At 40.1% G+C, this 12903-nt stretch overlaps 1 protein-coding gene across 1 annotated transcript in view; it reads left to right on the top strand.

The window, feature by feature from the left end:
• ANKFN1 (ankyrin repeat and fibronectin type III domain containing 1) overlaps positions 1-12903 on the top strand; it is a 442590-nt gene that overhangs the window by 384444 nt on the left and 45243 nt on the right. Inside the window, exons 11-14 of the mRNA XM_059048917.2 lie at positions 2590-2689; positions 2983-3115; positions 3593-3709; positions 11728-11943. Coding sequence (XP_058904900.1) covers positions 2590-2689; positions 2983-3115; positions 3593-3709; positions 11728-11943 — 566 coding nt within the window. The remainder of the gene's footprint in view (positions 1-2589; positions 2690-2982; positions 3116-3592; positions 3710-11727; positions 11944-12903) is intronic.

Below are 12903 nucleotides of genomic sequence, written 5' to 3'. Positions count from 1 at the left end.
ACCCTGGAAGGTTTTAAGTTTTCTTTTTACCTTCATTCAGTATTCTAAAATTTAACTGTTATGAACCTTCATGTGGCTCTATTTTTGTCTGTTGTGCTGCACATTTGGCAAGCTCTTTCAATACAGAATCTTATAGCCTTCAAGTATGGGGTATTTTCTTAAATTCTTTCTTTAATTATTTCTTCCCCTCCTTTTGCTCTGCTCTCTCCTATGAGAACTCTTATTCAGATACTGAACCTCATGGACTAGCCCTTTAGGTTTTCCCCCCCTCCCTCCTACTTTCCATCCTCATGTCTCTTTGCTCCACTTTCTTGCAGATTTCCCCAGTTTTATTTTCTAGTTGGTTTTTCAGACTTTGATAACATATTTTTAATTTCCAATGATCCCTACTGTTCTCTTACAGACCTTTATCTTTTTTACAAGGATGCAATGTCTTTCTTACAGACCTTTATCTTTTTTACAAGGATGCAATGTCTTTCCTGGTCTCTCAGGCTATTAATGATAGGCTTTGTTTCATATTATGTTTTCTTTTCGCAACATGGTCTCCCCTCTAAATTGCTTTTGTTCGTTTTGGGCCTGTGTTTTTTCTGTTACATGCTTTTCAAACTGCCTAGTGATCCTTGGATGTGTACTCAGATTTAAGAGGAGGGAACTCAATAGCTATTGGGAAGCTCTGAGCACATGGATAGGGCTCTTTACTTATACAGATCACTGTAGCGTGATCTGGCATGGCCTTATCTTTAGGAAAGCAGTAAAGCCAATGTCCAAATCTTTAGGTGTACTCTTACGCTAATCAGAGTCTCCAGAGATGCTTCTTCCAGTGTTCTACCTGGAGATTATAAATTTGAGTACCACTGTTCCAAGAGTCCAGTGGGGAAATATTCTGTATGGAAACTTTCATTTAATCCACCTGTTTTGAGTACATACCACTCCCTCCCTCCATTTTTTAACCATACACCATATCTTTCACTCTAAAGATCTCTGTTTTTATGCTTTCCAGAGAATATGCTACTAGCTTTCTTCTAGAGTGGTAGGAGAAATATGCTCCTACCTTTCTTCTAGGGTAGGAGAGGATACTTAGAAGTCTAACTACTTTTTAAACAGATTTCAACAAAACCCCCTGATTTTAGCTCCACATTCACCACTCTTCCAGCAGTATATGGTGCCCATGGGTGAGTCAGGTTACTTCTCAGCTTTCTCAGGTCTGCTAAATCCATCTGTCCATCTGCCTTCTAGCTACCAAAATTCACTTGCTTTTGTCTCCTTTCCCATCTCTTTATCTTTATAGATTTATGTCACTTCCTCTTTTTAAAATCTCTTTACTCTGCTTTTAGTAAGATTTGGGGAGAGAGTAGTATGTGATAAATAAGTTCAATATGCTGCCTTTAATCAGAAGTCCCAGCAGCATTATTTTCCAGTAGAATATAACCGGCAAAATACATGTTCAAGTTAGAAAAAAATGCTTTTGCTTTGTTCTGCCAGGAATAACCATTACCAACGCAAGCTTGAAGCTGATATGAATGCTTGTGTCAATCAGCTCATTCCCAACTGCTCCTACAGGATCATAGGCAGAGCCACACTGGGCCTCAGCCATGGGCCACCCGCCCAGGTTTCCATGTCTAACAGCAGTGACATGGACCATGTTCTCACCCCCAGTAACACGTCTGTCAGGAGTTTGGTGATGACCCCAATAACTTCAGCTTCTCTTCACTGATTACATTTAAGATGAGAATTAAATGAGTGATCATCTGGTTCAGCTCTAGGGAGCACAGTTTGCATAGACTGCTACAGGAAATCTACTACTTTTATCAGTGAGAGCTCCAGTTGTAAAGAAAAGAGCTAAACAGAAGCAATGGATGATTTGTTCATCACTGTAACCATAGAACCTAACATAGAGCAGTGTACCAGTAACTATGTATTCAGTGAACAAATGTTTGTTTTTCTGGGTACTGCCTTTTTCATCTCGGACAATCCACTTAAGCTCACTGTCTCAGTTTCTTCTTCCGAATAACGAGGATAATCATACCTATGCCTACAACATATACACTGGAAAAAAACTACCCCAGAATGCTAGCGGTGGTTCTACTAACGTGGTAGGATGATATGTGTGGGATTTTGTTCTTTTTTTCTATGCTCCAGACTTCCTGCAATGTGCCTATATTAATTTTATAATGAAAAAAAATATATTTAATGGAATATGCAGACTAACAAGAAGAGCTTTGCCAACACTGAGAAGTATGTGACTATTAAAAGGCAATGGGAGCTGGGGACAAAAGTTGACCCCGTTTCTTTATATCCCACCTCATAATAAATAAGGAGAATATAAACAAAACGCCTAAGTGACTTCACCAGGAGTGATAAATGTTACTCATTTCCAACATTTCTGAGGAGCTGCTCATTAAGTAACTACTGGCATCTCAAGATACAAAAGCATCTTGACGGAATGAATGAGCTGAATCCCTACATGACACTGAGTATAAGTGACACTGAGGGGACAGGAGACAGAAAGGCAAAAAGGAGGGAAGAAGGCACTGAGAGTGTTGTTCTTCCGGTGGAATTTACACTGTATTTTTGTTTTCTGTGTTCCAGAAAGTTCAAAATTACAAACCACGGGCCGCAAGCAGTCAGTCTCCAGGAGCCTGAAACACCTATTCCACTCCTCAAACAAGTTTGTGAAGACCTTGAAACGGTGGGTCCTATGTAGTTTTTCCAGGAAGTCTTAGCTTCTCAGGAATCTGCTGCTTTTGGTTCTGAGTGGAAACTTGGTAGAAATTTCTTTTTTTTTTATTATTAAGAGAATATAAAATTCACTTTTCTTCTGAAATTTTGGACAAGATAGCCAATACATTTGTGGTATTTAAGAATATGCTCATAGGTACATTTTAAATTATCTTTTATCATGTCCCAAAATATTTTTTCCATGATCCAGGCTTGGAGGAGAAGATGATTGAAGACAATTTTTATTTTGCTTTTTCTTTTTAGGGGACTCTACATAGCTGTTATATTTTATTACAAAGACAATATGTTAGTCACCAATGAAGATCAAATACCGATTGTTGAAATAGATGACTCTCACCCCAGTTCCATTACACAAGATTTTCTGTGGTTCACAAAGGTATCCTGAGTTCTAATTTTATTCTTCCCCACTTTGCACCAACAGTCTGTGCATAAATCTCTGAAACTTTAGTTGACGGGTTGAGGGGTCTCCAGTGATCAAAATATTGGGGTGGGAGTAAGTTATCTCAAAGGTCTCTTTCAGCCTTGATTTGCCCTATGCCGTTAAAAATGCCAAAATAGTATCTACACTGCATTTTCAAAGCAAAGGAGCTTCCATCCTGTCAGATTGTGTCTCCACTATTCTGAGTTATGGGATCATTTGGCAAAGACTAAAATGTGAATCTGATTGTTTCATTAACATTCAGATCTTTTTCCAGTTGGACAGAGATCAAAAAGTTGTTTTGCATGTATCTGAAAATGGACTGGAGAACAAACATCAAGGGTCAGGTTTCCTTCTCCCTACGTTGCTTTGATGCCACGACCTAAATCATGTACTGGCTTGGACGATGATATGACCTCGTGACTTCTTTTGCAGCTGTCTTGTATGTGGGAAGATATAAGGTGGTTCAGGCAAAGCACACCTATCTCCATGTCCTCATCCACAGTACTACAAACTCGGCAGAAGATGCTTGCAGCAACAGCCCAGTTACAGGTGAGGGGCCAGGTGTCAACCCAGACCTCCAAGGAAATTTTAGAAAAACATGTCAGTTCAGTTACCAATCCTACCTGGAAAGGATATATGAAGCCTTCTTGGACAGTTTGAGCTGCACACCTGCCTTTGTAGGGAACCTGTGCTTTTGGCAGTCTCCTGGAAGAGGAGCGGGGGTCTAACCTGAAGAGTCTAGGTGTGAACAAGGAGTAAAGAGACTTGAATTCTGGATTTGATGTTAATCGGTCAACTCATTTCTCCTTTCTGGGTCTGAGTTTCATCACTTGCAAAATAAGAGTCTGACTAGCTCTCTTGAAGACCTCTTGATGCTCTGGCATCCTGCGCCTCTATGAGTATATGGAGATAGAGAAAGAGACCCCCAGATATTTTAAGGAGTTTCTTGGCTTGATGCTTATGGCATAATGATGCAAAGGCATTTGCATACATTTTTGATCATTTTTTTTAAAAAAACTTCTTAAAAGCTTACCTTTAATTCTGAATTTAATCCTTCTGTACTATTAACCCAATCGGATCAGGTCCCCAAGCCCTGCAAGAATCTTTGTAGGTTACAGAGCCCCTCCTAGAAATGATATTGAATTCTAACCAGTCTCTTCTGGGTTTCCCTTTCATTGTTTTTTGTTTTGTTTAGTTTTGTTTTGATATTATCTGAATTTGTGCTTCTTAGCACAGAAAAACATCTGCAACATAGAACTGGGGCCTTTAAGATATCGATGAGCCTTGACCAGTGATGGGTATCTACCTACAAAGCTGTCAGTTACATCAACCCCAGAAATACACATAACAGGAATCTACATAAGCTGTGTTCGGCCAGGCCATACCAGACGAAGCATAAAATTAGAGTCATAATAACAAAAGAGATTTTCCACAGCTCCACCCCCACCTGAAATTACAAGAATTTCATTTCTTGACCCATGCAATCATTTGACTCCTGGCAATAATAATCATTATTGTCTTGCTATTATAATAAATTCTGAAAGGTAACCCTTAAACCTCCTGTTCTATACTCCACTGCATAGGCGGGATATTCCCTTTTGCCCTCAGTAAGATTTTTTAAAACCGTGCTCTCCATTTCAACTCACTCTTGATTACAGAATCTTCTCCTTCAACTCAAGAAGTTCTTGGGGCTGGGCCATGATGACTCTGCTGAACTCAAAGAGCCTCTTCCTTTCATCACTGACCAGCTTGAGCTGGAGCAAGCCACTATACCTCAAAAACACCTCTTTCTTTAGGATAAACTTCATTCCCAGTAGGCTCCTCGGTTCCTTGGTAAAGTTCTTTCCCAGGAGTCCTTAATGGACCCTCCCATTAGCCCACCATACAGCCCAGACTGAACAATTTAAGAATTTCAAACGGGGCTCTTTATTTTATGTTTCTTAGAGGCTTCCTAGAACACCTTCATCTGATATCAGTAACATGAGAAGGGTTAGGCTGTCACAAGCCATTGCAGTTAAACATGGAGGGGCTAGAGGGAAGCCATGATGGGCAGTGTGCCCTACTCACCTATATTACTTCCATTGCAACAGCTCTTGGATTTGGCCCCCAAGGTTCTGACCCCCCTCACTTTTCATAATGCCTCAGCCCCCTTCTGAGGTCATTTTCCTCCTTGTCTAGCTTAGATTACTTAGCCCATCAGAATCACTCCCTTGAAAATCCTCTAAATTTCTGGCCACTGTCTCCCTCCATATTATCTATTTGGAAAAAAAACCCAAGCCTGGATGAATCCAACATGTCTACACTAGAGTAGTTGCACACTGCTGCAGAAAGAGCATCACTGAAAAGGGGGGGGGGGTGAGGTATGATTGGTTTTATGTTAAATTCATGACCACAATTCTCACATGTAAGGTTCCCTTGTGATCACATTCCATTTCTCTACTAAATTCGCTTTCCCAAATTCCAAGGCAACTGCTTAAAACCTTCTCCATTCTACCACATCCCTTCCCCTTCCCCACATTCTCCATCCCCACATCAGGTGACACTTTACTGTATGACTCATTCAGAAAATAAATGGGAAATAATTCTTTTTCCACTGCCAAACCGAAAAGCCTCCTTGCACTGATGCTACTTTCTCTTCCTCCCCCCACCCCCCCAATTCCAACAGATAAAGCCTCACTCCTCCTACCAAAGGCTCATCCCTCACATGTGCGCTGGATCTCAGTTCTTCGCTCCCTCCTTCAGCTACCAATCTCTCTTCTCTTCTTTAGAACCAAACTTCTTGAAAGAGTGGCCAACATTCTGCTTTTCCATTTACTTCCTCACTTCCCATTTAGTTCTAAGCTCTTTCCCTGACTTTTGCTACCACCGTGACTACCAAACTGCTCTCTCAGGCCACCAATAACCAGAGACAGATGATGCTCGTAAAGCTTGAGGTTCGGGGCCCCTCACTTACATGATCCCCTGTGAGTGTGGGAGTCGTGGAGTGCTTAGGGAGGGGAAGTTGGGTTACAGTCTTTGTGATAAACTGCCTAAAGAAACCCAGGAGGCAGAGGGGATCAGAAATTCCAAATACTCCAGTATGGGGGGAGATTTTCTTTCTCAGTCTAAATATTCACTTTTATTTTTTTTTTAAATTCACTTTTATACCTAACTTTCATATTTGTAATTTCGTATTCTTTATCTTAAAGAGGACCCCAAAATTGTGTGGTACAGGCCCCTACAAAACCTGGACCCATCCCTGCCAATGACCAGTTTCACTATATCCGACTGACACTTCTAAATCCTCTTTGCAACTGACAGCTCAGTAGCATTTGATACACTTGGTCCTGCTCTCCTGTTTTAAACTGCCACATCCCTTGGCTTCCATGACTCCACACTTTCCAGATTTTTCCAAGTTCCCGGCCTGTCTTTCTCAGTCTCCTCTGCTAGCTTAAATGCTGTTTCCTCTGCTTAGAAGCCTCTTCTACTTCTTTGTCTCACTAATTCCTACATACCTTTCAGATCTCGGCTTCATTTTGATACTTCCTCAGGGAGCCTTTCTCTGATCTCCCAATTCAGTGAATCACTCACATAGCACCTTGCATTCTTCATTCAGAATGGTGATCATAATACCATTAGGTAATTATTTGTAACATTATCTGGTCACTGACCAACTTGGACTGTGAGTCCCTGAGCTCAGGGAATGTATCTGCCTTGGTTACCACTATACCCCCCATGTGTGGCACGTGGCAGATCATCCATAAGTACTGGCTGGATAAATAAGTGTAGTTATCGGTCCAACCCCTGTACCCCTAAGATCACACTTGAGGGTACCCTATCTAACCAAAGGGAAAAGGGAGCACAGAAACGTACCTCATGCCATAGTTACCACCTGGAGAGCTCTCCAGCCCTGCACAGTGACCAGTGCCTCGTAGTACTTAATAGTTACCCTTTTCAGTGACCATCAAAGGTCAGGGCACCACCTGCTTAAACGATAGGAGCCACTTTCATCTTTTTTTGTAGTACCTATTGCCCAAACTCTTTGCTGACCTTTAGAATGAAAAAGTCTAGAAATATTGAAGCCACTCTTTTTTTTTTTGGTGGGTGGGGGGTGACAAGGCACAGAAAAAAACTTTTCAGAAGAGGAAGAAACATAAATTTGGGGAGATTTATACTTAATATTTTAGGTCTCTTTACTAATCTAACATGTCTTACGATGTTCTAAGTTAAAAGGCGTTCTTAAATAGCTTGATTGGCATCAGCCATACATAAATCCTATTGCTTTACCTATGGTATATCTCCTTTTACTCTCCCCACCTTTCCAGCATCACTACCACTGCTTCATTACTCCAGTTATGTCAAAAGCCTCCAAAGTCATTCTCCTGCTTCCAGCCTTAACACCCTCCAACCTGTTCTCCACACTCCTGCCAGAGTAGCCAATAAAAGACGCTGACCATGTCATTCCCTGACTCACACTCTTTCACGGGTGGCGCAGACATTTGATCATGGCACACAAAGGCCTTCCTTGCCATCTTTCTCCCCTTCCTCTGTTTCCGTGGCACCCTGACTTACCTTCATCAAGTGCATACAAACCACTGTGCATCCTGTGCCTTATTTTCCAGTTTCTGCTCTATAGGGAGGGTTTTTTGAAATTAATTTTTATTGGAGTATAGTTGCTTTACCATGTTGTGTTAGTTTCTACTGTACAGCAAAGGGAACCAGCTATACGTATATATACATCCCCTCTTTTTGGATTTCCTTCCCATTTAGGTCACCACAGAGCACTGAGTAGGGTTCCCTGAGCTATACGGTAGGTTCTCATTAGTTATCTTTTTTAGACATACGAAGGTTCTTTAATACATGATAATAAATAATAATCGTGAAACAACTTTCATGGATCTAACAGAGTAAGTGCCAGGCACTGTGCTAAGTGCTTTCCAAACTATACCTCATTTTCTCTTCACCACACCATAATGAGAAAGTACTATTATTGATATTCATTTAACACAGGATAAAACTGAGGCCTAGAAAGGGAAAATAACTTGCCCAAGGTTGCACAAATAGGAAGTAGCAGAGTCTGGATGCAAACCCTGATCTATATAACTCCAAAGCCTGTATTCTTTCCAATATTTCATCATCTTATTGTGCATTTATTTTACAAAAAGCAGACAAAAGTTTTAAATAGAACAAATTATATACATTATAGTTAAAAAAGAAAAGGTAAAAGTCTATTCTGTATCATTTGGAGCCTATCTAGGAGAAGTGGTCTTAAATTTTATTTGGAAGAAGGTAAAGTATGAATTAATATTACCTAGGCAGGAGAGATAAGTATCTGCCAGCATTAGGATTAAAAAAATAATAATAATAAGATTAGAAAGCCTATAAGTGGCCAAGACCCCACATTTTTCTTCCTACTTTTAGGAAAATGGCAGAGGCCCCAAGAGGCAGAAGGGTATATTCCTTACACTGAGAGATACCCGAACTACTTATCCTCAAAATACAGGAATAACCTGAAACTAGATTGGGCTATATTAAAATTTCCTCCTCCACAGATTTTTTTTTTCTGCAAACTCTTATTTTATTTTATTTTTTATTGGAATATAGTTGATTTACAATGTTGTGTTAGTTTCAGGTGTACAGCAAAGTGAATCAGTTATACATATACATATACCCCCTCATTTTTGATTCTTTTCCCATATAGGTCATGATAGAGTACTGAGTAGAGTTCCCTGTGCTATACAGTAGGTCCTTATTAGTTATCTATTTTATAGGTAGTAGTGTATATATGTCAATCCCAATCTCCCAGTTTATCCCTCCTCCCCTTTCCCCCCTGGTAACCATAAGTTTGTTTTCTACATCTGTGACCCTATTACTGTTTTGTAAATAAGTTCATTTGTACCATTTTTTTAGATTCCTCCTCTACAGCTTTTAGAAACGAGTGTTAGTGAGCTAAAGCCAGGTAACAATTCATGAATACTATGTCTCTTTCATTTTTCAAGGCGGGGAAAAGGTTTCCCCGAAATTTTACTCTTCTTTCCAGGCCTTCATATCTCTACGCCAGACCTCCTTCAACTTCCCATGTCACCCCAAACTGAATAAAAGTCTCGAAGTATTGTGCATCTGTCTAGGGCTTATTGACAGCCCTGTGATTTGTGGTGGTTATGACCTAGAGGCATTCCTGTGAGCCATCAGATGGCTTTTATTTCTCTTTACCTTGTAGAATCCTCAGGGTTCCCAGATCTCCTCATCTTGATTGCATAGCATGACAGGTATTAACATGGTGTGTTTTTCCTTTAGGCACTAAAGAACCCCACACGTGCCCCCTTAGAACGTGGTTGCAACTAATTTTCACAAAGATATTCCTCTTTTAAATTGGGCTCTTCCCAGAGCTAGCTATCCAACCCAATTTGCTATCAATAAAGAATTTCAGGAAGACTTTTAGTGCTTCTTGTTTAGAGCATTAGTCAACATATCCAAAGCTAACAGAGAATCACTGATAATAACTCTGCCTAAATGAAATGACCATCTCATTCAATGTCCACTCACCCACTTTGATCCAAAGCAAATCAAATTTTCCGGTGTCCTAATGATGTTACTTCAGTCAACAAAAATTTCTTGAGCTATTACTATGTACCAGGCACTGTGCAAGGAACCCAGAGACACAGAGGTGAAAAAACCATGATTTCATGACATGTACATCAATGCACAGGAAAGTCAGAGTCATGCTAAGATACAAGTTGGTACACGAAGCAGTAGGGGACAAAAAAGGAGATGATAAATTCTACCTATGAGAGTTGAGAAAGTGCTCCCAGAGAAGGTGAAACCTGGGCTGAGTGTTGAAAATGAGTAAGTATAAACCAGGATGGAATTCCAGTTGGAGCACTAAAGAAAGCCCATACCCTGCCTACTTGTATCAAGCTTGAAAGTTTACAAAACACTTTCTCATACATTGCTTGACTTAGTCCACCAATCATTCTATAATGTAAGGATTAGCATAAGGGATGTCTGAGCTGTAAGGACTCTTAATTTTAGATGATGAAACTCAGGGCCAGAAAGAGTAAGTCATTTTTTCAGAAGTCTAAGTGTTAATGAACAGCAGCCAGCCCTGAAACTCAACACCAGGATAACTAAAGGCTTAACAGCAGTGATGTGCTGGAGCCAACTCGTACTCACTTAGGAGAGCCAACAGTTAAGTATTCAGAGATTTTCAAAGCCTGTTGTCACAACCTTTGGTAGCTTGAAATAGGCTACGCTACTGTGGGAGTATTTACACCACAGAAATTGGCATATTATATATCAAGCCTTTTTTTTTTTTTTTAATGGCCAGTTTACCGGCACGCCATCGCTGATTGGCCAGTACTACTTTGCAGCAAACTGCTTTATATAAGACTGTAGTACTACACAGGGCTGGATTAAAAGCCTTAACCCATTACTTCTCTATGACTTAGAAGTTAATTGTTAGAAAGGGATAATCTGACTGAGTAGTGAGGCCATTTTTAAAAACAGTAATCCTGCCAAATGAATTTTCATAATCTGTCAATAATTATTTATGAAATTTCTTATTTATGTGTTCTGTCCTTGCAAATTAAGAGAAAAAAAAAGACATAGTCCCTACCTATGAGGAACATTCCACTGTTTCTGTAAAGGTGAATACTGATCAGCTGGCTCATTCATTTTTAGGTCACCCTTATCACTTTCACAAATTCCAGTTCTATTTTTGCACTCCTGCTAACAGGTTATCTTGTCAGCATTTATGCAAGTTCACAAAAATAACAGCCAGGAGCTCTGAGATGATTAATTATTTTAAAAAGCTATAGATATTCAAAGTAAAAGGGTATTTTATCCTACTCATCCAGTGCTCTAAGTTAGAAATCTTCAAACCTTGCATATTTGTAAAACTGCTTATTCTAACAACATCTACCTGGGCCCCTTCACATTTAATGTGGCATACTTCTCTTCTTACCTTTCTAAAAGTATTGTCTACCTTGTTGACCTAGCTCACAAACAATTTTAACAAAATTTTAAAAAAACAGAACTCTCTGAAATGCAGATAAGTCAAACCAGGCCAATCTCCCAATTAAAGTATCTTGAAGGGAATGTGCAGTCATTTGGGGACCTGTACAATGTGCGACATTGTCAATTCACTTCTTCATTTTAAACAACCCCACTTCATACCAGCTTACTGTAGATCTCTTGAAAACTCCACAAGTAGCATACCTGAAATATCAGGCATTTTTCTTTAAAACATCTGGGATTCTCTTCAAGTGCTGGTAACTGAGGTTTATGTGCTGATGTGTCTATGTGGGTAAGAGATATTTACAGGTATTAAATTTGCTTAAAAAAAGAACATAATTTTTGTGCCTCTTGCTATAATCTTTGCAGGCTTATGGTGAAGACATTTTCTTTGAGCTTCTGTTAAGTACACTTGTCTGATGCTATGTATTCTATTATAGGTTTTAGTCTGCTCAACAACAACCATCGAAAAACAGCTTCTCAGAAACATCAGATAATTGTTCAGTGTCTTTTGTTGCAGTTATGTTGCTTTGTTTGCACATCATCTAAGCTACCAGAAATCTGTCTGTTTCTAGAATTTACTTGGGACACACAATTTGGGAAGAGTTTACTATGAACCCATTAAAGACCGGCATGGAAACATCCTCATAGTCACCATCAGAGAGGTGGAGATGCTCTATTCATTTTTTAATGGCAAATGGATGCAGATCTCAAAGCTGCAAAGCCAGAGGAAGTCTCTCTCAACACCTGAGGAGCCAACAGCCTTAGACATTTTACTGATAACCATCCAGGTATGTAGTCTTTTCAATTTTCCTAATAAAAGTTCCAAACACACTTATTGAGGCTCTAGTGAAATAGAGCAAGAGCCATTTACATATGCAGTAATGGAATGAAGAGGTCCAGAGACATGTCATTGTTTGTATTCCACACATAGGAAAGATTCAAAAGCATCAATCAGCTCGTCACTTCTACAAGCCCCTTCCAAGGCCCTAAAAACTTCACATTCGTAATTTTGTATTCTTTTCCTTGAGAAAAGCACAAAAAATTGTACCAGCTTAAGGCCCGACCAAACTTGGATTTGCCCCTGTCAGACACACAGCTAGAAAATGGCAGAGCTGAAAGTTGAACTCAGATCTTCTGATTGGAGGCAGGCTTCTTTCTGCTACATTATATCACATTTGGAGGCAGGAGTTAGGATTTTAATGAGTGAGGGATGGGAGATGAAATAAAAGATGAGCCACCTGAGAACTCAATAGCCACCAAAATTCAAAAATCGGGCAGCTGAGATCCAGTCTCTTAACCTGGATGGCAGAGCTAGGATACAAACCTGTATCTTGTGCTCCTGAGTCTAGCACTCTCTCCACGCCACCACACTGTCTCACGTGTTCTTATGTAAATATGGGCTTCAAGCTGTTTCTTTTTCCTTCTTTTAAGCCCAGCGATGGGGATGAGTTCTAGAGAGCTCTCCAGTTAGGTGGCAAAGCTAGGAGAAACAACTACCTTGAGGCCTACACAACCAATGGCATATATCGACGAGACAGCCAATCTGGAGTAATGGGGAAGAAAGGGCTCAATCTCAGACAAACAAGGCAAGCCCAAGTCTTGGCCCAGTAACCCCTCAGATCGCCCTAAACAGCTAAGTAACCAGCCTGCTGACTTACTTTCATTCTCCACTGAGGGGTGGCTAGTACAATAATCTTACCTTTCTATTACTTGCTCTGGCCCAGACCAGGATAAAGTCCAGCGTAGCA

The sequence above is a fragment of the Kogia breviceps genome, chromosome 19, assembly GCF_026419965.1.
Source record: "Kogia breviceps isolate mKogBre1 chromosome 19, mKogBre1 haplotype 1, whole genome shotgun sequence".
NCBI lineage: Eukaryota > Metazoa > Chordata > Mammalia > Artiodactyla > Physeteridae > Kogia > Kogia breviceps.
The sequence above is the reverse complement of the archived record's forward strand: the minus strand, read 5'-3'. Positions and strand labels throughout refer to the sequence as shown.